At 37.3% G+C, this 27,573-nt stretch overlaps 2 protein-coding genes across 2 annotated transcripts; one reads left to right on the forward strand and one right to left on the reverse strand.

The window, feature by feature from the left end:
* Positions 1-4,496: 4,496 nt before the first annotated feature.
* Positions 4,497-19,659, forward strand: LOC137942044 (delta-1-pyrroline-5-carboxylate synthase-like). The gene is made up of 20 exons (XM_068787719.1): positions 4,497-4,670; positions 5,280-5,351; positions 5,480-5,583; positions 6,074-6,176; positions 6,288-6,449; positions 6,542-6,819; positions 6,924-7,074; positions 7,176-7,340; positions 14,808-14,885; positions 15,094-15,183; positions 17,127-17,213; positions 17,317-17,403; positions 17,486-17,582; positions 17,693-17,796; positions 17,884-17,959; positions 18,481-18,631; positions 18,777-18,845; positions 18,982-19,048; positions 19,149-19,219; positions 19,346-19,659. The coding sequence occupies exons 1-20, from the start codon at positions 4,620-4,622 to the stop codon at positions 19,428-19,430; spliced, it is 2,148 nt and encodes a 715-aa protein (XP_068643820.1). The 5' UTR covers positions 4,497-4,619; the 3' UTR covers positions 19,431-19,659.
* Positions 19,660-25,028: 5,369 nt separating this feature from the next.
* On the reverse strand, positions 25,029-27,381 carry LOC137942052 (NADPH-dependent aldo-keto reductase, chloroplastic-like). The gene is made up of 8 exons (XM_068787732.1): positions 27,109-27,381; positions 26,858-27,022; positions 26,610-26,660; positions 26,406-26,482; positions 26,229-26,316; positions 25,874-26,149; positions 25,540-25,785; positions 25,029-25,233 (listed from the first exon to the last, which is right to left on the reverse strand). The coding sequence occupies exons 2-8, from the start codon at positions 26,993-26,995 to the stop codon at positions 25,162-25,164; spliced, it is 948 nt and encodes a 315-aa protein (XP_068643833.1). The 5' UTR covers positions 26,996-27,022; positions 27,109-27,381; the 3' UTR covers positions 25,029-25,161.
* Between the last annotated feature and the right edge of the window lie 192 nt (positions 27,382-27,573).

Consider the following 27,573-nt stretch of genomic DNA (forward strand, 5'->3'; position numbering starts at 1 on the left):
ATGTCAGGTATGTCTTCACTATTTTTTTATTTAAAAGAGTCTATTCTCATTAAGTATGTTAATCTTGATGATGAGTCAGTTTCACTAGTACATGCAGTGAGAAATGTTACCCCTACACCTTTTCTCTCACCTCAATCTGCACTATTACTTCAAAATTTCCTTTAAATCTATTGTCTGTTAATCAAGTGGCTAAGTCTATGAATTGTTCTCTCACCTTTTGCCCTACTTATTGTAGGTTTCAGAATCTTGTGACGAGGAAGATGATTGGTTCCGCTCAAGAGAGAGGGGGACTATACTATCTCGATGCAAAACTGATTCAAGTAGTTCCAGATGTTCCTTCTAGTATTACTTTCCAATGCGAGTCATGTCAACTAGGCAAGCACTACCGAAGCTCCTTTCCTATTTCATCTAATAAACTAGTAGACCTTTTGAACTTGTCCACTCATATGTCTAGGGTCATTGTCATGTGACTAGTCAGTTTGGTCATAGGTATTTTATTTTCTTTATTGATGATTTCAGTAGATATACTTGGATTTTCCTCATGCGAGAAAAATCTAAAGCTTTTGATATCTTTCAACTATTTTTTTGATAAAATAAAGAATTAGTTTGCAACTTCTATCTATATATTTTGCATTAAACAATGGTCTTGAGTTCATGAATCTTAAATTTGACTCTTTCTATCAGTCAAAAGGAATCATTCATCATACTTCTTGTGTGTATACTCCACAACAAAATGGAGTTTCTAAATGCAAGAACTGTCACTTACTTGAGGTAGCTCGTACTATACTAATTGACATGAATGTACTTAAGACTTATTGGGGTGATACTGTTCTTATTGCATGCTTTTTGATAAATAGAATGTCATCTTCTGTTCTTAATGGCAAGATCCCTATTCAAATTATTTTACCTACTGGACCTTTGTTTCCAGTGACACCTCAGGTCTTTGAGTGTGTATGCTTTGTACATGTTTTTTATCAGTCAAAGCATAAGTTGTTTCCACAGTATATCAAGTGTGTCTTTCTGGGGTTTTCTCGAACACAGAATGGCTACAAATGCTATCATTCATCTATGAGAAAAATATTTGTCTCTGTTGATGTTACCTTTTTTAGGATGTTTCCTTATTTGCATAGGTTCCACCTGCACCCTCTATACCTACTCCGGTTATTCCTCTTCTAGTTGATGAATGTGTTCCACCTTCATGAGACGCTCCTACTAAAAACCATTGTAGGTATACCAGTGCCGATAATAACCTTCTCATTCGGATACAGACCCCCTCCTCACATCCAACTATGACTCTTCATTGTCTCCTGATCTTGAGGTAAGTGATTTACACCTTCCTATTGCTCTTCAAAAAGGTGTTCGTAAAGATACTTGCCATCCTTTATCTCATTGTCTCATTCGATTCCTTGTCTAATAACTAACATAAGTTTGCTTTGCCCATCTCCACTTGCACTATTCCTTCTTTAGTGCAAGAGGCCTTTGTGCAACCTCATTAGAAGAAAGACTTGGGAGTTATGTAACTTACATCCAGGTGTTGTTATAGTTGGATGTTGATGAGTTATACTATTAAATATAACTCAGATGGATCAGTTGAACGGTATAAGACTCGTCTTGTTGCTAAAGGGTATACACAAACATTTGGGGTAGATATTTTTGAGACTTTTTCTCCAGTTGCTCGTCTCTATTTCAGTTGTTCGTTTACTTATTTTTTTTGTAGTCCATCATAGCTAGTCTCTATTTCAGTTAGATCTTAAAAATGCCTTCTAATATGGTGACCTTGAGGAAGAAGTTCATATGGATCAACCTCCAGGGTATGTTGCTCAAGGGGAGACACATAAAGTATGTCGACTAAAGAAGACCCTTTATGGCTTAAAACTGAGTCCACGAGCTTAGTTTAAAAAATTTAGCCAAGTGGTTATATCCATGGGATTTCGTAGAAGCCATTGTGACCACTCATTATTTATTGTGAAACAATCATATAGAATTATTATCTTAATGATATATGTAGATGATATCATTCTATTTGGGAGTGACGAATCATGTATTGAAACAATTAAATCTTAGTTGGCGAATCACTTTCAGATTAAGAATCCAAGTCAGTTGAAATATTTTTTAGGTATCGAGGTTACAAGAAGCAAAAAAGGAACAACACCAACTCAGAGGAAATATGTTACTGATATGCTTTAAGAATATGATCTTCTGGGAGCTAAACCTGTGGATACACCTAAGGAAGTAGGACTTGATCTTCATGATGATCAAAGTCCAGAACTAAAAGATAAAACAATGTATCGAAGGCTACTCGACAAACTCATCTATTCTACGGTTACTAGACTAGATATTTCATTTGTAGTGAGTGTAGATAGCTAGTTCATGGAGCATCGACGTAAAATTCACCAAGAGGTTGAACAAAGAATTTTGAGATATCTAAAGGGAGCACCAGGAAAAGGTCTCTTTTTCAAACCTAATAATCACTTGAGGATTGAAGCTTTCTCTGATGTTGATTATGCAGGCTCTAAACTTGACAGGAAACCAACCACTGGATACTGTGTATTATTGGGAGGAAATTTAGTCAGTTGGAAAAGTAAAAAATAAAATGTTGTTGCTCGGTCCAACGCAGAAGCGGAATATGGAACAATGGCCTACACTGTCAGTGAGCTAATATAGATAAAATATGTTGTCTATGAGTTTGGCCTGGATCAGTAGGATCCTATGACTATGTAATGTGATAACTAAACAACAATCTTTATTACAAATAATCTAGTATTTCATGAAAGAACAAAACATATGAGGTAGATTGTCACTTCATTTGAGATGCAGTAATGAGGAAAGAATTAACTACTTTGTATGTTCGGTCTAGTGATCAACTTAGCGATATCCTGACTAAAACATTAAGAAAGAGTGAATTCTTGAATTTTTGCAGCAAGCTGAGATTATTCGACATATACTCTCTAGCTTGAGGGAAAGTGCTAAAAAACAAGAATATGATCATTTTACCTTATCATTATTTATATTTCTTGATATAATCATATTCTACACGTCAAACTATGTCTACAGACCAAATTTCAGGTAAAAGGGGACACATATAATAGGATATATAGAGAATTACATTTCTCAATTAAAGTAGGGGCAATATTATAAATTGTTAACGAATAGTCTTACATGGATTAGTGAGAATAAATATATTGAGTTTATTAGTTGGAAAAAAGATTTCTTAAAAATGGTTAGTCATTTTAGAATAAGCCTTGGACCCAACTTCACATGGTATCAGAGCAGGTACTTATATGTGGGCCTCTACCCAAATTATCCACATGTAAGAGCCCAGAGGGCAAGGGGGAGTGTTAAGGAATAGTCCTACATGGATTAGTGAGAATAAATATGTTGAGTTTATTAGTTAGAAAATAGGTTTCCTAAGATGACTAGTCATTTTGGGATAAGCCTTGGACTCAACTTCACAATGTTGAATTTATGGAAAAGAGAAAAACTTCATTGACTTGATGTAATCAAAATACATAAACTCCTATTTATAATAGAAGAAAATAGTAGAATCCAATTATAATTAAACTACCCTTGTCCCAATTACATCCAAACTCTAACACTTAAAATATAAATCCTAACATAATTAAGTAACTCAACATAAATAGAAGATTAATATAATTAAAACACCTTTAAACTGAAACTCTTCTGTGAAACCTCGTTCCATAATAATTTTGGTTCTATAAGACTTCTTATTATAAGAGAGTCAAAATTAACCCCACCTATTCAACTTTAAATCTATAAATAGAAATCTCTTCTCGAAGCTATCCCCTTCTGTCACTAACTTCACATGGTGGGTCATACGGTCTAAAGGAAATGTTGATTACTAACTTCTACCCGGAATCGTGCCACGTATTGCCAGAGCATTTAATGAGGATGGTAGTCAAGGACAGTTTTGTGTCCATGACACTCTTAGTCCTTGCAAGAGCGTTAAAGAACCCGGCCTAATTGGTGGATTGCACGGTGGGTTTCATTGCAGTACAATGCCACCAGCCTGAGATTGAAAATAAGATGCTTTTTTTAGTGGAATATGCTACTTTGGAAGTTGCAGATTCACGGGGGTTTCCCTCCAAAAAATAATCAATTAGACTTATCTAATAATTAGATTTGAATTAATTTTTTATTATATTTATTCATTATTCCATACGTGTTAAAAGTTCATTCAGATATTCTAATAATTAAATATAAATATAATATTATTTTAAACATAAGGGTTTACATTGGGTTCACTCACGTCTTTTACAGAGTTGTAATGTTTTAGGGGGCAAATATACGAAGCTTATGAGAAGCCCAGATGGGCACTTACCGTTTAGGTTAGCGGTTACGTTTGGTGCGTTTACCTGCTTCTCACTTTAAAAGGTCTTTTTTTTCCTTGTCAAGGTTGCAGGAAGATTAAATCTTCTGGTAACTTAGGCGGCGCCAGCTACGCCATTGACGTTCCTTGTTCCACAACTCGGTTACAACTTAAAATACAGAAACGAAAAAGCCACTCTCGCGCAAGTTCTCTTATTTTTCCCTTTGGTTGGCTGAATCGGTCGCGCTGTCGACGGGCGAGGCAGAGGCCCAGGGAGTCTTCATCTTCTCTCATGGATCCGACTAGAGCTTTTGTCAAGGACGTCAAACGCGTCATCATTAAGGTATTTCTGCGTAGCTCTCTCGACTAAGATTGTTTGCTGCTCGACTAAGATTATTTGCTGCTAAGATTGTGTGACTTTCACTTATGGAAATTTTAGTGTGCTGGAATTGTCTGAGGTTCTCTTCATTATTGTAGGAGTGATAGTAGTAGCATTGCGACATTTTTCTACGGTGTTTTCCTTATCCATTCTCAGTAATAGCAAAGTTCTGTGTGTTGTTCTTTTTAATTGCATGCTCCCGATTTATTGTTACTTATAATGTGTATCTAAATTGTCAGATTTATGTAGCTGTGTCAACAGTGTAGCTTTTGTCTGTGAATACAGAAAAAGTGTCTCGACTTTTACGTTCGACGTATTAATGTAGCCTTTCTTCTACTTGATGTTTTATCTGTTTGTAGCAAATTAATGCTAAAGATTGTTTCAAGTTGTGATCTCGCACGTCTGTAAGTGTTTTAGCCAATTGCATGTCAAAAGTGCGATTTTTTGCCCTGTTTTAATTGATTGTCCCAAGGTTCGACTTTTAGTTGATCAATTTGGCCTTGGATATGTGTATGTAAACTTTCTTGGTTCGTCCTTCGAGCTCCTGCTAATGTCATTTCTTGAACTGTAAAGGTTGGAACAGCGGTTGTAACAAGAGCAGATGGGAGACTAGCCCTCGGCAGAATTGGAGCACTCTGTGAGCAGGTATGGTGTACATTTTAACCCACTTTACTACTTTAAGCTGTTTTAAAAGGATAATCTCTACTTTGTTACAAATTTTGGCTGCATGGTCTGGTTCTTACATCCTCTTGCACTCGATGCAACTTTTGTAGGTTAAAGAATTGAATTCTCAAGGCTTTGAGGTTATCTTGGTTACATCGGGTGCTGTTGGTGCTGGCCGTCAACGGCTTCGATATCGCAGATTAGTTAATAGCAGGTTCTTTTGTTGTTTTACTTTTTCTTGCTTCTGTTTTTTAAGATTTCATATATTAACTACTTTTTTTTTTTTCCATTGGAGATAATATTTCTTGACCCCTTATTGCAATTCAATAAATATTACAATTATATGGTGTATGAAATTGTCAGCTGTGATGTCTTATGTGGTGCAGAGATAAGGTATCACAAGCTGAGGAATTTACTGTGTTTTATAAAAAGTTGCAACTGGGCTCAGTTCAACGTCACTGAGTGATATGTTTAAGTATTAACAGGATACTATTAGGAGCTCAAGGGTGTTATTGAACATCATCTTGCAGTAGAGTGAACAATTTGATTTTTGAATTGTCCGTTCGTGCTTTTAAAAATAACACGTTATTACTTTATACTCTGACATCTATGCTATAATTTGTTGAAGGAAGTGCTACTGATTATCAAATGATGGTAGAGGTTCTCTTGTTTGAATGGTTTCCATTGCTTCTTGTATTTTGTAGCTTTGCTGATCTCCAAAAACCACAGCTTGAGCTAGATGGAAAAGCCTGTGCTGCAGTTGGACAGAGTGGTCTCATGGCTTTATATGATGCATTGTTTAGTCAGGTGAGACTTGTTTCCTTTTATTTCATGATTACACACTTTACTTTTTAATCTTGACTTCTGACCTATTCTTTTTTGACACTGTTTATGGGACTCTTATGTTCGGCTATGCAGTTGGATGTGACTTCGTCTCAGCTTCTTGTGACTGATAAGGACTTTCATAATCCAGACTTCAGGAAGCAGCTGTCTGAAACTGTGCAGTCACTATTAGCTTTGAGGGTTGTCCCCGTCTTCAATGAAAACGATGCAATTAGTACCAGGAAAGCTCCATATGAGGTATTTTTCATGGCAACATCTTTCATTCTTTTGCAGTTGAGTCTATCAAGCTACTTTCGGTTGACTTATGTGGAAAATAATGTTATGTGTAGGATTCTTCTGGGATTTTCTGGGATAATGATAGTCTGGCAGCTTTATTGGCTTTGGAGTTAAAAGCTGATCTTCTTGTCTTGATGAGTGATGTGGAAGGTTTATATAGTGGTCCTCCAGGTGAACCACATTCAAGGCTTATCCGTACATACGTTAAAGAGAAACATCAAGGAGAGATTACATTTGGTGACAAATCCAGGGTGGGAAGAGGGGGTATGACTGCTAAAGTGAAAGCTGCTGTTTATGCAGCTGATGCAGGTACCCCTGTGGTTATTGCCAGGTACTCAATCTTTTTTTATTTTCATGATAATGAAGGGTACAGATTTTTCAAGGGACAAATTCATGGTTGGACTTCATGGTTAACACTTCTTTTCTCTCTTGAAGTGGTTATGCAACTGATAGTATCATAAAGGTGCTTCAAGGAGAACGAGTTGGTACTCTTTTCCATCATGATGCACGTATGTGGATTCCTCTTAAGGAAATAGGTGCACGTGAAATGGCACTTGCTGCAAGAGATTGTTCTAGACGGATTCAGGTAGCAACTTTTGACAACTCCTCTTCCTTCTCTTTGCTACTTGTGCATTTTTAGGTTTTATATGGTAGTTCCTATAAGTGACAGGGTATTGTACGTTGTAGGGTCTTTCTTCACGAGAACGTAGGAAAATTCTGTTGGACATAGCAGATGCCTTGGAATCGAATGAGAGCGTGATCAAAGCTGAAAATGAAGCCGATGTTGCTTCTGCTGAACATTGTGGATATGAAAAATCTTTAGTATCTCGATTGATGCTGAAGCCAGGGAAGGCAAGTTACTCTCTTTCTTGTTGATGTGTAAATTTATATAGTTCTTTGTGTACTCTTTAGATATATTGACTGTTGTTTCATTAAGGGTAGTTTGGGGATTTCACATTTACATTTTGGTTGCCCTAATTTTCTCTTAGCATTTGGGGGCGCATTTATTAGGGTGATTGATGATCATGAATTTGCTGAGAGAGGTTAGAGAAAAACACAAGAGTTTGAGTGTGTGCAATTTCTCTTGTAAACTTCTTCTTCATTCTAATGAATTATTGTATCGGCGGAAGAACAAGACCTAATCTTACCTTGAGGTGAACCTGTATAAATATTGTGTGTTCGTGTTTGATTATTTCTTCTTTTGCAATTATTATTGTTTTCGATAGTATTGAATTAGGGTGTCTAATTCCTAATACTTTGGTCCTAGTTTTCCATTTGGCTTTTGTTTTTCAAATTGTAGTTTACTCATTTTTTAAAAATATTTTATGATTTTATTATTTTTAATCATTTTCTCGAAATGACGGAAATTTTTATTAAGGAAACAGAAGGCCACATCCTACAACAAAGAGCACCTCAAGGCCCAGCAAACACAAGAGAACAACAAAACAGAAAAATGCAGTAAAACAACACTATCTAACTACGCAACAATGTGAGGCTGAAGGTAGCTCAGCTTAGCAAACCGTCCACTGGAGAATTTGCAGATCTGAGAATGTGGGACTACTCAATTGACATAGATACAGGAAGGTCCTCTATTTCGAGGAACTTCAGTTGAATCTCCATCCATGATGCCCCTCTTCTTTAGCCCAAGAGATAACCGTTTTGGTGTCCCTGTTAACGATAAGAGGGATAGAGAATTGCTTTTTATAAATTGACATGCTGTGAAAAAGACTAAAACCTTCTGCAAATGTCAAATCAGAGAGTCCAAGAGGCCCCTTATATGACAAGAGAGTATGGCCATTGTAATCATGAACAACCCCCCAAAATCCAGACTGTGGTAGGTTCCCAAGTGAGGTCCTATTGAAATTAAGCTTCAAAGCACAGGCATGAGGGGGGTATACAATTCTAACATTTTTTCCCGCTTCTGTTGACCACTAAAAGCAATCACTTTCTAGTTTTGACGAATATAGGCACCCGACTTGTCATTAAACTCATCAATGAGCTCGTCCATTATGGGGTTAAGTACATAGCTTTCTCAATAACCCCACCAATGGAGCAGCCAGCAGCAGAGAACATTCAGTTGTTCTTCTCAAGGCAAGGACAACCAAGGAACTGCAGCAAGTGTGATTCGCCAAATGAGGATTCCCCTTCTTGGGAGGCCAAGTGATAAGCTCCCTGTGATCAGCTCTGCAGGTGTAGTAGGCACACAGAACTGGATCTCATATCTGTGTGAGGAGGCTCAAACTTCATTAGGAAAGGAGCAGTAAAGAAGAGAATGGTCGATAGATTCATCAACCTGGTTGAAGAATCTGCAGTTAGATCACATGTCAAAATTCTGCCTTTCATCAAGTTCCAGATAAAGATTTTGACTATTGGATGGCAATCAGCTTCCACGCATTGGCAAGCAAAGTGGGTTCCTTTGCTAGAGGTTGGTAACCAGATTGGACAGTATAAGTCCCAGATCTTTCAGCAGTCCTAAGGAGCCTGTCATCCCCTCTTCCTTTCATATAAAAAACTATTTAATCCTTCCAGCAACTGATCTCCTTGCTCCGATTCACGGTCAAATAGAGGTCTTCTCAAGTTCGGGTTCCATCCACCCCCCTCCTTAGGGACAAAGACTTGATAGTGCTAGGGGGATCCCAGCAAGTCTATAGATGTCTAGAAACTCAGTAGCAACAGTTTGGTCCCTAGCCACTTATCAGAGCAGAACAAAACCCCTGCTCCTGACCTGATACTGAATCTGGAGTGCCTGAAAATGATGTTAATGCTTTTGCTGGTGCTTTTCCAGAGGCCTGAAGTGATGGATGGTCTGATTTCTGGCGAAAGAATTACCTCAACTGAGATCGGATGTTTAGAGTGCATTATTTGTCTCCATAAGCTGGTTCTTTCAGCCCCGAATCTCCCATTTGACAAGAAAAGCAAGATTAAGGTTGTGGATCTTCCTGATGTCGAGACCCCTGAGAGCAAAAATCGTTGCATTTGATGAGATGGCGGTGGAAATTTTCATTGGTTCTATTCCACAGAAAGTGCCTGCCCAATTGCTTCAATTTTGAGTTCCACGCTTGCAGGGCAGTGCAGCAGAGAGAGCAAATAGTGTAAGGCAAGTAGCATGGGATAAGTATTTACCTTTCCAAGAAGAAAGCCTCCTTTCAAGCTTCTTGATGACTGGCACCCAAAGGGAGCGATTAATTCTACCATCGAATAGAAGCATTCCCCGGTAGTGGAAGGGGAGGCTATTGATTGAGCAGCCTAGAAGATCGGCAATGCCATGAACAGATACAAGTGCCATATTTTTTTTTTTTTGAAAAAAGATGTATATATTAACAAAAGAACAAAGAATTGCAGAGGGATGAGGAGCAATTCCCTAACAACAAGAGATTGTAAGGAAGCTCCTGCTTTGGCAAGCACATCTGCCACCGAGTTAACAGATCTCAGAATGTGAGACCAAATACAAGAAAATTAAGAAGAAATTTCAAGGATTTCCCGCAAAGAATCCATAGTTTTCCTCCTATTAACTTTATGATCCTATAGAAGCTCATGTAAAGTCAGAAGTGCCTTTGGGTTGAGGAGATGCTCCATGGTTCCATCACAAAAACAGATTGTCATGTGCTAATTCTAAAATGGGGATATCTAGAGAGTAATTGCTAGGATTGGCAGATAGTCAGTCTTTGCTCTGGGCACCTCTCAAAAATCTTATTTATAGTTTCTCTCACGAGGTTGAAGAGGAGGGGAGAGATGGGATCCCCTTCGCGCAAACCTTTGGAAGCTTTAAGTAACCGTTGGCAGTCCCATTAAACAGAATTGAGAACTTTGCAGAGGACACACAACTGTTAATCCATAGGCTCCAATTTGAGTCAAAACCCATTTTCTCCATGACATTATCTATAAAGGCCCTGTTCACCTGGTCAGAGGCCTTCTCTAGATCTAGCTTGAGGATGATTTCAGGATCTGGTTTCTTGAAATAGAAGTGGATTACCTCATGAGCCAAGAGGATGGAATCTAGGAATTGGCTATGTTTGATAAAGACACTTTGATGAGCACCAATCAGCTGACCAATAACTTTTCTTTGTATGTTTGCAAGCACCCTCAGAATCAAATTGTAAGCACTTGAGAGAAAATTGATAGGTCTGATTCAGAGGCCTGGACCGTTTAGAAACTGTTGGAATTAAACAATAAAGGATCCCCAATTGCTTTACATTTGATGCCAAACCTGCGAAAGTCATCAACCATTTGATTATGTCATTCTTGAGGAGGTCCCATTTTGTTCTAGCAGATTGAGAGGGTAGATCTTTTGAGCAAGATCACATTCACCTGATAATCTCCAATTTGTTTTGATGATCAGTCTTTTAGCCTCTTGTGAGCTTAAATTTGAGCAAGAAAGTTTTCAGTGGCGGGCCATCGTTTGGAAGGCTCGTCCATTCAGTCTTGACCCATTCAGGGAAGTCTTTGTCCTACATCCAAGAAACCTCAAATCCGAATGGACTGGGGCCTCATATAACTCCACAATCTAAGAAAATTGGGTAATGGTCCAACTTTGTTTTGGGAAGAATTCTGCAGCTTGGATTAGGAAAGATTGTGAACTATTCCGGGTTCACCAATTACTTCTCCAGCTTGGAGAGGATAGAAGGATTTTGATTGTTCATCCAGGTGAACTGGCCCCTTATAGTTGGAATTTGATACAAACAATAGTTATTAATAAAGGCTTCAAACTTTCGCATACCAATAGTGATTGAGCTCGACCATGGTATTTTTTATGATAGTGATAAATTGATTTAATGTCCCCATCGAAAAGCCAAGTTGTGTCTCTTAAAGTTCACATAAATTTCAAATCCCCCCTTTACAATCTCTAGAGCCTTCAAAATGTTCTTATCCCAAATTAGTACCCCCTACAAATCCAACCACATTAATTGATTCCCAATCCCAGAATTGGTCCCAAATCATGTTATGAATGATAGTCGCACAATAATTGTTCATCTTGGACTCTTGAAAGACGATAATATGAGGCCTTGAATGCCGAATGGCATCTCAGATGATGGCCCTCCTGGCGTAAGAGTCTAACCCTTTAACATTCCAAGACTTTCATTGATTTTCAATTTCTTTTCTTTGAATAGTACCTTGGTCCTCTTGAGTACCAAGCAGCTTCATGACCTTTTTCACTTCCTCAATACTTACTTTGAATTCATCAACAAACTCTATAACCTTTCTCCAAAGGACCCATTCTACTTCTTTTTGAATTAGTTGAATCGCGTGAGTAGGAGTAACCGTAATGGCTTCCTAGTTAGTGAATGTGGGTTTGTTTTGTAGTTGAGTCCCACCAACTGTCCTTGAAACATCCCTTGCTCACGAATCTGAGAGTGGGGCTATTGCTTGCGATGGAAAGAGATTGCATCTCATCAAGAATGGAATGAAGTCATCCGAAGGTGGATGTCATCGAGTTTGGGTTGGAATAAGATTGATGGGAGGGCCTTTGGCGGGAATAGGTTGGTTGACGACCGTTCTCCCCTTTCTTCTTCTTGATGCTGCTGAATCGGAATTTCTAGAGTTTTGTTTTGATACTCTTCTCGTTAGGGCTGTTTCACACTACATCGATTATCTGTTTCGTCCTTTGGATATGTAATCCTTCTTCAAATTTCATTGTTTTTTTAACACATAATGTGCCTCTCAGTGGGCCTGCTACCATTGCGTGACATGTATTAAATTTCCCCTATGATCTACATGGTCTTTGTTGTCCCCATCGATGAGGGTTGGGTGCACCCAGAGGATCATGCTCCATCTGCTGCCACATGTGCCAAATTTCGTCTCTCAGGGGATGGTTGAGCCCAATAGCTTTTGAAATTCAAAATTCTGTGGTGTCATCTATCTCATTGTCAGTCTAGAAATTTCATTGCATCCTGCCATCTCGATATTTGTTAGAGATGAATTGTCTGTCCTATATCAAGCAATGAGTCATTGTAGCTGGGTAGACTCGGTCAGCCAGCTTAGAAGCCATGGGTATTGGGTTTCTGCAGGCCGTAGGCTGCATAAAACCGGTTTCTAGAGCTCCCATGGGTCCAGTTTTTGGTCACATGAACGTTGTAGAATGTGCCACTGAGTTCAATGTTCAACACCTTTCCATGAATGATTCATTGGCTATCAGCTTAATCTTCTCGATCTAGTTTTCTTGCTTCTATTGAATTGTCTTCCAAATTTACAAAAATTTCCACTGTGTTTGCAATTGCTGCTAGTGTCAGAGCGTCAAAGTTCCATCTAGAGGTCCTAAACACAGAACCAATCCGCCTGCAAGCCTCTGTCTGCTCTTTCCTAGGTATGAATGTCATGAACAGGTTTTGCCAAGGCTAGTGGTTTCATTATCAAGGTTTGTTGCTTTTGCTTGTATAGACTGCACAATGAAGAGGAACAATAGCAGCCCCAAAAATGCGACTATAGACTCCTCATCCAGATTCTATTGTTTTCTTTTGCTCAGATTCTATTGCTTTTCTGCCCAGATTTCTAGGCTCTTGGGATCCTAGCTATCCTTGTTCTTTTGCTAATCAACCCTCTTCCCGTATGCTGTCTCATGTTTGCACCGAGGTTGGATTTACAACTACAATGTGTTCCTGCCCATGCTGATAGTTCGATCTGTCCCGGCCAGGGAAGTCCAAACTTCATGCGCCCCCTCTGCAACCTCAATGGAGGATTACTGGTACAACTCTACAGACAGTGGTGAGGGCAGCAGGAATGTTTCCGGTTCAGCTGTGTCTCTGCACGTTTCAAAATTTTCATGACTTCTATAGATTTGTGACAAAATGTTGAGGCATTTGTTCCAGTTCAAGCCAACTCAATCTCTTACTGGGATGATGATATTGGCGATTCTTCTATCATCTCTAGTTTCATTAAGCTTATATACGTCTATCCCCACCTTTTTTGTGGCTTGAATCAGTATATCGATTGTCCTGACCAAATCTCCATTTTGACTTTTTGTGGCACTGCTTTTTCAAATTGCTTGATGCTTCTCTTTAGAGCAATAAAGGGGATGCGTCAGAAACAGTGATAGTGAATGGATTTGATGGAAATTTTTGTGACATTCATCGGTCCTATAGAAACAACAGCAATGAAGGGCTTCCTTTTCTTATTTTGGAACCTGCATGTTGGGTATTTCCATCCATTGTGAATCTTGAGTGCCTGACCTCCTAGCCTTTGCCATCCTCCTGCGATTCAGACAGATCTCACCATCACCACATCTCTCTTTTTGTTTTCAGTCTCCATGGCGTAATCCAATGATTTGATCCTCAGTGTCCCTTCGAACAATCATTTCGGTGTCTCTCAGCTGATCGTCACTTCTTGCCTCTCTCGGTTTCGCTCTTGCCTTCTTAACAGTACTCCCTTCTATATTTAGTTTTTAATCATTGCTATAGAAACTGGGACCACCCATTGAAGTGTTGGCCTGATTGGTTCTTTTTAATTTGTTTCAATTGGCTGTTGTATCTGTGTGTAGCCCTATTGATCATTTATGTAATGTAATATTACTTATTGAAAATATAAAATTTCATGTATCATTTTACAAATCTAATTCTGAATGAGTACGAATTCAAACAAAAAAAAAAAAAAAAAGGAAGAATAGCCAATGTGCTATGGTAGAATGTGTGAGTTATTAGGGGAAAATCACTATCCAATTATTAAACATGTTAAAATATGTCTATAGTTATAAATATAATGTCATACTGAGTTTAATGGGTAGCTAGACTTGGTTGCATCACAAAGCCATGCTTAAGCCATGCTTAGTATGTATTAAAATGCTGCTCCTAATATGCTTTCTTCTAGGTATCTAGGGGTTACTCTCTTTTGTTTCTGTCTTTTTGAGAAGGAAAATTTCTCATACTTCTGAATTTTATTTATTTTATGACCCTAGATCCAGGTCATCACATGTAAGTTTGTTGGAGAAAGAAAGAGAGGAAAAGAGAGGAAGAGAGAAGAAAGGGGAGGCACGTCAAGAGAGGGAAGAGGTTTTTGGAGGAAGCATGTTGAGAGAGAGAAAGAGGGGAAAACTTAGAAGGAGAATTGGTTTGCCCAAGCATACCCACATCTAATTTACCTCCTTTAAATACAGGATGTCATAGAGTTTGAATAGGAAAAGGAAACTAATCCTAAGTTAACTCAGACACCCTAAATTAACTTTTCTGTCAATCTAACTAGTAAAAATTGAAACTCCTAAACTAACTTAGATGGCAAGTCTCTCATATTTACACTTTGCCCTCTTACACCCTTTTTTACACTTGTTTCCTTGTAATTAACCACCTTTTACAACCGAGTACTAACAATTTGTTGTTGTAATTTTATTTGCAGATATCCAGTCTGTCCAAATCAATCCGCATACTTGCAGAAATGGAAGATCCCATTGGACAAGTTCTGAAGAAAACCGAGGTGAAAATAGTGAGACCGTGCTATTTTACCTCTGCATGAACTTTCAATTATTTACATCCATGAATTGAAATGTGTCCAGTGATGGAGCTCTAATTGAATATATCATGCAGCATGAAGCATGTTGTTTAAAGCTTCTGAGTACATCTAGATTCTTGACCTTGTATCCTGTTGCCCAATCTTATGGTTTTAGTTGAATTCTGACTTTCAGCTTGCTGATGGGCTCATCTTGGAGAAGACATCTTGTCCCCTTGGTGTCCTGTTGATTGTTTTTGAGTCTCGGCCAGATGCACTAGTTCAGGTAAATTGATGAAAATGAACGTTTTTTTGTGACATGCCCTTGTAAAATAATGACTGATTGTGTAGAAAGTGATAGTTGAGAAGAGAGAGAGAGAGAGAGAGAGAGAAAAAAGAGGGAATTGGAAGCACTAGAGGAGAGAAAAGAATGCGATAGATGAAGCACTTGATGGGGGACAGGAATTGATCCCCTTTTCCCTTATATATTCACTTAAGTGAAAAAGAGACTCAGTTAAATAAATGTTCCTCTATACTTAAACTCTTATAACTCTCTAAGTACATCTCAGAACTAAATAAAAATTGGACCATAGAACTCTTATATGAAGGCAAGCTTACTGCTATCCTAAGAGGAACAATATGACAAGAATAAAATGACCAAAATAACCTTCTATAATTATTTTAGCATTCCTCTTATATATTCACTTAAGTGAAAAAGAGACTAAGTTAAATTAATGTTCCTCTATACTTAAAACTCTTATAACTCCCTAAATACATCTCAGAACTAAATAAAAATTGGACCATAGAACTCTTATATGAAGGCAAGCTTACTGCTATCCTAAGAGGAACAATATGACAAGAATAAAATGACCAAAATAACCTTCTATATTTATTTTATCATTCCTCCACAAGTTGGAGCATATATATATAAAAAAACTGTAGTTTGTTACAAAAATTCCCAAATTCTTACTTACCTAAGGGTTTAATGAAAATATCGCCAAGCTGGTTTGCATATCTAATGTACGGAATGACCACAACACCACTCATTATGGCGCATCAAGAATGAAATGATAGTCTACTTCAACATGCTTCTTTTATTCTTGAAATACTGGATTAATAATGAAAATGGCTTCTTGAGTATCATCACCATTCCAACTTCTTTGGGAGGTTTAACTCTTGCAAAACTGATCCAACTCATAAGAGTTCACTGATTGTGTAAGTTCTTGCTCGGTATTCTGTTTTAAGACTCGATTGAGCCACTATATTTTGCTTCTTGCTCTTCCAGTTAATTAAATTCCCTCCAACAAAAACACAAAAACCAGTGGTAAACTTTTTGGCCAACTTAGATCCTACATAGTCAACTTCGCTGTATCCCTCAATCTGCAAATGAGCATGTGCCTCATACATTAAACTTTTACCGAATGCTCCCTTCAAATATTGAAAATATTGCAATATTTTGTGTAGCCTTAGGATGGATCTTCCTTGGGTGCTTCATGAATTGACTTACTTCCCTTACAACAAATGAGATGTCAAGCTATATAAGAGTGGCATAAATCAACATGCCTATTAGCATCGTATACTTGGCCTTATCTTTAAGTTTAACACTATCGTCTTTATGAGGATGGTGGTTGAGTTCCAAGGGTGTCTCAAAAGGCTTTACTCCCTAACAATCCGTACTCTTGTAGCATATTTGTAACATACTTCTTTGAGTCAAAACAATCCCTTCTTGCTACAGTTCCAAGAAAATACTAAGAGGGAATCCCTTTTTGCTATATGTATCAACACCCTTTGTATCGCTTTTGGAAAACACTGTGTCATCCACTTACACTATTACCACTACAACTTCAAAATACCTCTTCAACGCAGATAACGAATGATCACAATGATTTCTGGTAAAATAAATGACATAAGCACTCTGTTGAACTTGTCAACCCACACTTTGGGGCTCTTCTTGAGGCTAGAAATGGCCTTGTTCACTCTACACATGAGTGAACAATCTCCTCTTGTGCAACATACCCAAGAGGTTGTTCCATATAGACCTCTTCTTTGATAGCATCCATACAAGAAGACATTTTTTAGTGTCTAATTAAAACAAAGGCTAACTTTTAGTTACAACTTGATCAGGTCTCATTTCTGTGTGAATGTATATCTTTGAATTTGTTATTAACAATATTGAACTCTGTATTTTTCTGCTCTTCCGACCGTTTAGCAATGTTGGCTGTTGTTTAGATAGCATCTTTAGCAGTTCGGAGTGGGAATGGACTTCTCCTGAAAGGAGGGAAGGAAGCAACTCGGTCTAATAAAATTTTGCATAAGGTTTGTATATTGATGTTATTTGTGGGATTGGTGAACTTTTAATAGTATGATATTCCTGCCTAGTTTTCAATTATCATACACTTTCCCTTCTTCTCTTTTGTAGGTTATCACTGACGCCATCCCTGATTCTGTGGGCAAAAAGCTTATTGGTTTGGTGACTTCAAGAGAGGAGATTCCTGATCTGCTTAAAGTGAGTAACTTAGGCAAATATGTGAAAGTAGTTCTGAAGATTTTGAAAATGTTCTCCTTAAAATATAGTATGCTTTTTGTAGCTCGATGATGTCATTGATCTTGTGATTCCGAGGGGCAGCAATAAACTAGTTTCCCAAATTAAGGAGTCAACGAAAATTCCGGTGCTAGGTCATGCTGGTAAGAATATTAGTGGAGCCTTGTGTGTTCTATTTGTGATATGATGTTTGCTGTGGACTAGGTGGTTCATCAATTTGAAAATTGAGTTAAATTTTTTGTGTACTTTCCAGATGGAATATGTCACATTTTCATTGATAAATCAGCAAATCCAGACATGGCCAGGCGTATTGTTTTGGATGCTAAGATCGATTATCCAGCTGCTTGTAATGCTGTGGTACTTCCTGGTTTTGTTTTAGTGCGGACAATCTGTTTGATTTTTCTTTTGGGTTTGTATGATCACTGACAAAGAGTATGCTTTTAGGAAGTCATTCTCGTGCATGAGCATCTGTTGAAGACTGGTTTGATAAGTGAGCTCCTTGTGGATCTAAAAAATGAAGGTCAGTTGATTTGTTGCATAAATTACCACACTATTCCTTGAGGAAGAAAACAAGGAGGATGCCTTTGACTTGGCTGGCCTCACATTCATTTATTGGTGTATTGTAGGTCTATCAAACAACATGGATGAAATGGTTGAAAGATTTTAAGCATGCAATCTTAGCAATAGAACTAGCAATGATAGTGTAGAATTGAGGATTCATGTGGTTAATTCTACCATACATGGCACAAGGCTATAAAAGAATTCACATATTTGCTTTCATGCATGCTGAGTTAGTTGATTGATACCTTGAATGTTCATGATAAGACCATATAATTTTGAAGTTGGTGGGCTCCCAATGTGAATATCTTTCTATTCATTTAGTCTATGTGGGACTTTTTTCCAATACCTATCATGCCAGAATAATTACTCAAATACTTTTTCGTTTTCAAGTAATTGCATATTTAAATATGAATGTAGTCTAGGTGTTAAAGAGTTATTGAGGTATAGTAATTTGTTTGAGTAACTGAGAATTTGATGCAGGTGTTGCTCTGTATGGAGGGCCAAGAGCAAGTGCTGAATTTGATTTGCCAATGGCACACTCGTTTCATCATGAATACAATTCTTTGGCCTGTACAATTGAAATTGTGGACGGTGTACAGTCTGCCATTGATCATATACATAATCATGGAAGGCATGTTATGACCTCTATTTCATATATAATTCTTGATGTTTTTATTAGATGGGATGAAGATGACTTATCGGTGAAATTTTTTGAGATTCATTATCTGTTGTTGTTATCAAAAGGGGTGTCACTGACTACATTATAATTTTTCCAGTGCCCATACCGATTGCATAATTGGCGAAGACCGTGAAGTAGCTGAAGTCTTCTTACGTCAGGTTGATAGGTATGCATGTTTATTATTAAATATGAGATGGTTAAATTATTTATTTATGCTTGATGCAAATTTTTTTATTTTTTCTAAAAGTTGTTGACTCCACATTTATGAAGATATTTTGTTGTTTTGCTGTTTGCCTTTGCAGTGCTGCTGTCTTCCACAATGCTAGCACACGTTTTTGTGATGGTGCCCGTTTCGGTCTAGGTGCTGAGGCAAGTATTATTTAAGTCTTGCATTTGTTTAGGTTTTGGTGGTATTTGTTTAATTCACTTAGTTTGGTGTTTGATCATATTGTTCTTCTTCATGCAACAGGTGGGGATAAGCACGGGAAGGATACATGCTCGTGGTCCAGTTGGAGTAGAAGGGTTGTTAACCACAAGATGGTATATTCTTTCTTTTTTCCTTTTTTTTAATGTTGGAAATATACCATGCCGGCATGCCATTGGCTAACTCCCCATATGACTTTCACAATTTCTGATTGCTAGTTTCTGTTGCTATTATTAATACAGGATTCTACGGGGGAGTGGACAAGTGGTAGATGGTGATAGAGAAGTAGTTTACACACACAAGGACCTCCCTATAGCGAAGCATTGAAGACTTTAAAGTGCCTATGATCAATTCGTCTGGTTTATTTTATTTAATTTTTTTGTCATTTATTTAGTTCGATTATGCTTAGTGGGTTATATCTTACTTACTTTTTCATTTTTATTTATTTTAGTACAACTGTCTTGTTGACAACCCTTGTTTGTTATGTTAAGAAAGTAGCTTGTTCTTGTGTTTAAACCATACGGTTCAATTGTAGACCACTATTATCTTTGATCAATTCTCTCAAGTTTTGCTTTATCTATTCTTTGATACGGAGTTGTCCATCAATCACATCACAATAGAAAATGGTTAAAATATTTGCTTTGGCATCATGGTTGTTGGTGTTCCCATATGAATCAATAAATTTGTACATGGCCAAGCGTCTTGTTTCAAATTCTAAGATAGATTATCCAATTGCCTTTTAATTCCGCGAAAAATTAAGAATAGATACCCTAGGGGACGAGATGCTCATAAGGTTCTTCAAATTTCACCGTCCCATAATTCTTGTAGCCATTTACGATAAGCCGGAAGGGTGTAAATAGATTTATCAAAATTTAAAGGCTAATTCAATCTTTAACTCACTTTCAAAAATTCAACCAATAAACATGACAATCAATTCGACCAATTAGAAATGCACAAATATCTTTATTCACAATTCTATCTTGGATTGTTAATGTACTCTGAATTATGGGATATTAATGACTTAGAATGAGTTGTATAAGTGGCAATCAAATAAGAGAGGCAAACATAGTCTCCTCACAATATAAAATGCTAAACAAAAATTGGGATGTGGACTAAGGGTTTTGGCTGCTCCAATGGTCTCTCTCAAAGGAATCGAGAAGATTGGTAGAACAGGGGTGCCTGTAGGTCCCAAAAATGGGCATGTAGTTGATAGCAGAATTTGAGTAGCTTCGAATTTCACAAGTTGGCCATCATTGAAGGGGAGAATAGGTGTGCTAACTCAACTAATGTAGCCTCCTCACGCATGGTTTGACCCTGCTCTGTAATAGGGGAGGATGGTGGTGGCTAAGTAGTTGAGTTACCAAAGGTGGGTTTGATCCGGATGCACATGTGGAAGCTCTACCTCTCTCAAGCATTTGACACTCAAACTCCCCACTTGTTCCTCTACCTAATGTCGATATATTGTATTCTCTTCCACCACAAGACCAATATCTATGTAGTGTGATCCTCCTCCTCTCCAAGGAAGTCAAATTACTTTCCATGGTATCTACTCTCTGATAGAGAGAATTAACATAATCAGTTGTTAACCGTGCTTTGACTCCTTTTTTCATTTTGATGATAACAAAACTTAATATAATTAAAAATTTAAAATAAAGTATTTTAAATACTTTTCCTTCAAGAGACATATATTTCAAGGTCTAAAGCATAAAAATAATCAAGCTTCCTAAAGACCTCAAACTTCATGGAAAGTTTAATCTTGAAAAAGCACCCTTGGAAGATGAAGACAAAGTGAAAACTAGAGGTTAGGACTTACTGAGAAATGTCAAAACTTAGTCTATGTAAAAGAGAACTATCCAACTACTGAGAAATGTCAAAACTTAGTCTATGTAAAAGCGAACTGTCCAACTCCTTCGATTTGAGATACAATGCAACCTAGGAGTTTTAGGACATACTTTGCATTCAAACATGTTTTAAAATCATCGTATACACATTTCAAACATGTTAGAAGCACTTACGATGACTCCTTCCAATTCTTTCAAAGTCAAATTAGTTGAAATGACAATGGAATATTCTATCAACATCTACCAGTAATCGATCATCCAGAAGTGCACATGCCATAATTATAAAGCACGATCGATCAATCTAACTCGATTGATTGATCATCCAGAACATGGCCAAACTATACTGAAAAACATGATTGATCATCCTAATTGGACTGATTGATTAATATTGTCCAACAAAGAAATTTCATGTTGATCGATCGATTAACCTATATGAATTGATCGATCATACAAAAATTTTCCAGTCAGGGACATAAAGCATGATCGATCATGCGAAGTTCATTGATCAATCATTCTTGCAATACACTACTCGAGGGAATTTTGATTGAATGATCATACTACAACTCTCATGCACTTTAACCAAGCTTTCATGCTCATCAATCTCTCATGGTGAATTGCATTCAAATTTTCTTCCCAATCTTTTCTTGATTGAGCGTTTTTGTACAAGGAGACATTCACATTTTTTCATTCTTATGCTTGATTTTGAAAATGCCTCATTTTTAAGGCGAGAAGAACCATCTTGGTTACTTTCCCTTCCAAGGCTTGTCCTTCAGTTTTGGAGTAAGCGAGAGTTTCATCCAAGTGTCAACTCTTCAAAGCCGTTTTCTTCAGTTTCTTTCTTCTTTCTTCATGTGCTTATTCTCTTTTCCTTTCTTGAATGGACAATTTCCAAATAAAATGATCTTTGCTTCTACACTTGGAGTATTTGTTATTGTCCTTCTTCGATATTTGTCTTGTTTGTCCTTTTAATTTCACAAGTTGTTCCTTGCCCTTTTTGTAAATCTTTTAACTTTTCTAATAAATATGGCAATATCATCATCATCATCCAAATCAAACTTCTGAGAAGAGTCTTATCTATCATTAACCAAAAAAACATTTTTTTTCTTAAGTGTAATGTTTTCCATTCTCGTATTCTTTGAGGCTCATTTCATGGGTAAGAAGGTTACCCATCAAATCTTCTAAATTGACAATCTTTTCAACCCTAACCTCATTTCAGGTTGTGGATTTGGATATTCATTCTTTAGGTAGGCTTTTAAGGATTTGATCAACTTTTTTTTTTTTTTTTTTGGCCAGTATAGGTAATGTTTAGTAGGGCCAACTTACTTAAGATTCCATAAAATTAGTCATGCTTTCAATAGATTCACTATGTTTCCTATTAAAGTCCTCAGACTCTTTAAGAAGATATACCCTCATGGGATACTTCAAGTTTATCCTATACTTCCTTCGTACTAGATGCAACAATGACTTTAGATTGCTCAATCATATTTAGAGAAAGAAAAAAACATTTTCCATGCCTTGTGATTGAGGAATACTTTCTTCTTTTTCTATTGGTGTACTCTTTTTGGAAAATTTTCTACCTCATTTTCTCCTTCCTTTCTCATGGGCATGCAATGTCCTTGCGGAGCGATATCCTAAAGATCAAAATCATATCCTAATAGGAAGTGTTTCATCCTATATTTTTAATGGGTATAGTTACTTCCATCAAATAATGGACTTTTTGGCAAACATGTCATGCTAGTGTGGCAAAGCCTTTGGTGGTGCTAGAACTAGCAATAGATAGATCTTTAATATTCAACTTGACGTTTTGACCAAACTTTTTGTGTACTCTATGTATACTCTCTATAATACCAATTATTATGTCCTAGAAGGATAAGGTTACAATGGGGATCAATAACGCACTAATATTTTTATAGTGGTTCATAATCCTATCTTGGATTATTATTCCACTCCCAAGAGTTAAAAATTGACTATGTAAACGCCAAACAAAATCTATAATAATAGACTACAAGGGTCCAATTATAGTGCTTGCCCAACATTTGAGACTTGTAGTCGACAACTATTAGGTACAAAAACCTAAACCCATATAAGGGATTTTTAGTACCTACTAATTGGCTTATCCAAGTTTTGATGGGTTTACAAAAACAAAAGTTAATTACTTTTCAATTCAAGCATTATAATGCCTCTTGATTATGTAAGAATATAGTCAAAATCAATCAATGATTCCATCCATTCTTTGGTCAAATCTACCAACAATTCATCAACTCAAAGAATCAATGATTTAAAATAAAAATTATAAGTAATGGTTGCAAAATTGGTTTAATAAGGAAGTAAATCAATCAAATATTTAATTTAAAAATACTAAATTAAATATGATGTAAAAATTACTTGGCCCACGCTCAACAATCAAATATGTATTCAATTTAGATTAAAAATACAATTTATACAATACTTAGCTCTATGAAGAAAACTACAAGATTTGACTTCTTTTTAAGTTTTGGGAGAGTCAAACATTTTAGAATATACGAGAGCACTTGAAAACTTTGAAATTCACTTTGTATGCGACTTTGGCTTAAATAGTTAGCTCCCCAAATGTTATAAACCCTAGTATGTGATTAGATAATGACATTTTGTCACTTAGCAAAAATATGTCTCTTACCACAAATAGCATTTTTTGCTACTGAACATGTTGGTAGGTCACTTACACATATTCGAGACGTAAAACAATTGGATCTAAACCTGATAATTTGTAAATTTGAATTATAGGGACAAGGTTACTACTTTGAAAAGGATTTGGCAACCGAGAAATCTTATAGTGAGTCCATCAACTTAAAAATTGTATGGATTTATTGCTAATGTAAGGGTATCAATCAATCGAATTAGCATGCATAAACTAGAATTTGTAACTTTCTTGATACAAGTCATCATTGTCAAACTACATGAATCCTACATTTAGCATGGCCATTGCTAGTTCTATAGCTAAGATGGTATGATTAAAATCTTTCAACCACTACATCCATGTTATTTGATAGACCTACACTTGCCCTATGTGCCAACAAAGGATAGGAAATTAGCCATGTCGATGACAATATAATCATTGTTTTCCTTCTCCAACGAAGTCTTTTGTAATACTAAATTAATTATTTAAAACTTCTTGGTGTATAAGTGTAATACATATTTTGGTTTGGAATTAGACTAGTTGTTGAAGAGTAATTGAGCTATTGTGATTTATTAGATTAAATGGAAATCTAATGTAGGTGTTGCTCCATATGGATCGAAAAGAATAAGTGTCCAATTTTATTTACAAAAGATACACTTGTTTCATCATAAATATAATTCTTTGGTTTCCACAGTTAAGATTGTAAAAGGTTTGCAATTTGCCATTGACCATATCTATGATCGTGGAAGACATCTTATTACATTTGTTTCATGTATAACTTTTAATATCTTTATTAGATGGGATATGGACGATTAATTTCTTTGGGTGGAAAGTATCTCATAGATTCATCCACATTTGTAAATAAAATTTGAAAATTCATTATCTATTTGTTGTCGTCAAAGAAAAATATTATTAATTACTTCATAATTTTTTTGTGCCCATATTGATTACATAATTGTTGAAGACCGTCAAGTAATTGAAGTCTTCCTATTTTAGGTTGAAAGGTTTGCATGTTTATTGTTATATATGGGATTATAAATTTACTTATTTATTCTACTTCAAGTTGTTAACTCCATATTTACAAGATTGTTTACCTTGTAATGTTGTTGGCTTCTTGAATGCCAACCCGCTTTTTGTTGATGATGTCTGTTTGGTCTAGGTCCAGATATAAGTACAATTTAAGTATTGTGTTTGACTATATTTTAGTAGAACTTGTCTAACTCATATAACTTGGTATTTCATCATTTTTGTTTCTTTTAATGATGTACAACAGGTGAAGAAAATCGTGAGAAAGATTCTTGCATGTCTTGAAATCCTATTAGGTAAACTTTGATATGAACTTGCCCATCGACTACACGACAATAGATAACTATTAATATATTTTCTTAATCAAGTAAAATCATATTTGGCAAAATGTGATGTCTTCATTTAAGAGGATCAAAACTGTTGTGTTAAATTTTGGCTTAACAACAATCTTCAAAGCAAAAAGTAAAAATAATTAAAAATTTGGATCTAAATCATCTACATTTTTGCCTCGGAGACGAGATGCCCTTAAGGTTCTTCAAATTTCACCATCCCATAGTTCTTCTAGGCTTTGCGTATGAATTGCAAACTCCCCCCGCAACAACCTAGCCTGCACAAGAGAACATGTTACTTGGGACAAGTAAACATATCTCACCATTGAAACACACAACTCGATTAATCGAAAAGTTTAAATCGGTTGTGTTAAAAGTTTAAAACTTAAGAATCGATTTGTAACAAAAGATAATGAAGCTAATCCTCATTTTCAAGTATGTAGACATACAATGTGAAACTAATTTGATTCAATACGAAAAATTATTTAGTACAAAACATGCAAAACAGCTATCTCCGTTGTTTGATCATTGATCATGATCGGTTTTATACCAAATGGTTTTTCGTATTAGATCAACCATCTTACCTGCGGAATCTCAGATATCTTTGTGAAGAAAAGTTGAGGGATACTCCATTTGAAAAGGTCAAAGTTTTGTTTTATCCTTGAATCGTTGGTACTCTTTGGAAGGACGCTATGACCCATCTGGAGGCCCCATCGGAGGGCAGCTTGTGCCGGCGACCTATTAAGCTTCTCAGCAATTTCCACAATCACGGGTTCTTTCAATGTCTCCCCCTTCAGCCAAGTCCCCGGAGACCCTAAGGGAGCGTAAGCCTGAAAGAACACCATCAATTCTATGCCCATCTTCATGTCTGTTCCAGCGTACAAGAAGATTAAACAGTGATGAGTACGGTGCCCATACCGTGAGATGGACGCCGGTAGATTTACAGAAATTGTGAAGGTCCGACTGCTGCCACCCGGGGTGGCATTCGACCTGGTTCACCGCCGGGGGCACCTTCGCGTAGGACAACAAGTCCTGCAACTTCTTGGTGGAGAAGTTGCTCACGCCGATCGCACGAGCTTGCCCTGAAGCGAACAATCCCTCCATCGCCGTCCAGGTGTCGGGCAGGCACAAGGGAAGCATCACTTCTTGGTCCCATCCTCGAGAACCCGGTTTCGTCCGAAGCGGCCAGTGGATCTGCGAAGCAGAGATGATTCATTCAATAGCAGTGGGTAGTGAAAGAACAGAAATGGCGTTCAATCTTGTTGCCGTGTACCAGATATAAGTCGACGTAGTCAAGTTGCAGGTCCTCCAATGTCTTGCTGAGTGCCTTCGATACGTCCTCCGGTGAGTGATCACTACTCCTGATAATAGAAATTGAAGGAATGGCCTCATCAGCTTTTCCCTGAATCATTTGAACCGAGAGAGGGGAATGAAGGAGATCTTGAATTACCATAGCTTGGAAGTGATCCACAATTCATCGCGCTTGACTACTCCGCTCGAGAGTAATTCTTTCAAAGCCGCTCCAACCTATGATTTTTTCACCAACAAGACGAGTTTAGATTTATCAACAACACGAATCCGTCCGGTTGCTGCGAATAGAAGCCGTGTCGAGAGTAAACAATTCGGAAACAAATTCATTTGGAGACAAAATTACCTCTTTTTCGTTGTCATAAACTCGAGCGCAGTCGATGTGCCTGTAACCAGCCTGTGCATCACCATAAAAAATTACATTTTTATTTTTTTTCGTTTTCTGGAACTGTCTTATTTCAGTTGATTTGACCCATTTGTAGTTCCGATGGTCGTTTCTCATTTACTAGATTGTTGAGAGGTAGAACAAAGGTTGCCACAAAAGCACAGCGAAAACGAAAGAAAGAAAGAAAGAAAGAGAAGACGAATTGTTACCTTAACAGCAGCAATGACAGCGTTCCCTACCTCGCCCGGCTGCGCTTTCCATGTCCCCAATCCAACCGACGGCATTTTCGCTCCAGTATTGAGTTCAAAATAAAAAGGACCATCTTGGGTCGATTTCTCGTCAGCCATTTTCCTAGAGACTACCACACCACAGACCTAACAAGAAGAGAGCAAGATCAGAGGAGATACAGAAATCGATAATCGTATGAGAAAGAAGGGCTTCCTCTCCAAAATTTCATTACCTAGAAAGCTTTTAATGCCAGTGGCTCTGATCGAGCAACCCACTCACCGCTTGATCACAGAATCAGAAAGGAAGGGGCAGATTTGGCCTCCCTCAGACCAGAGACAATAAACGCAAACGAGAGGAATTTCTGGAAAGGCGACTTTTTCGCCTCGACCATCTTTTGAGCTCTTCGCGCAAGAGGCCCGAGTCTTTCGGAGACGCAGTTCCCGACACCATCGTGTCTCCTTGACTCCAAACTTTCGGGAAGCGGGATTCTTCGCCTTCTAAGATGTTGGCCCGAGTTCTCGTCCTCCCTCACACTCAGTACCAACGAGATAGGGCATGTATACATGTGATCCCCCATATCACATGTGTGACATATGTGACGCCAGGAAAGATTATGATTGGACTATTGGGATGGATGATGAAGATCAGAGCTCTGCTGGATAAAATAGGTTTAACTCAGAAGATCATGAAACAGGGA

Source organism: Aristolochia californica, unplaced genomic scaffold, assembly GCF_029961685.1.
Source record: "Aristolochia californica isolate CCGP_79_NKW_82.1479 unplaced genomic scaffold, dmAriCali1.0.hap1 SCAF_10, whole genome shotgun sequence".
NCBI classification, from domain to species: Eukaryota; Viridiplantae; Streptophyta; class Magnoliopsida; order Piperales; family Aristolochiaceae; genus Aristolochia; species Aristolochia californica.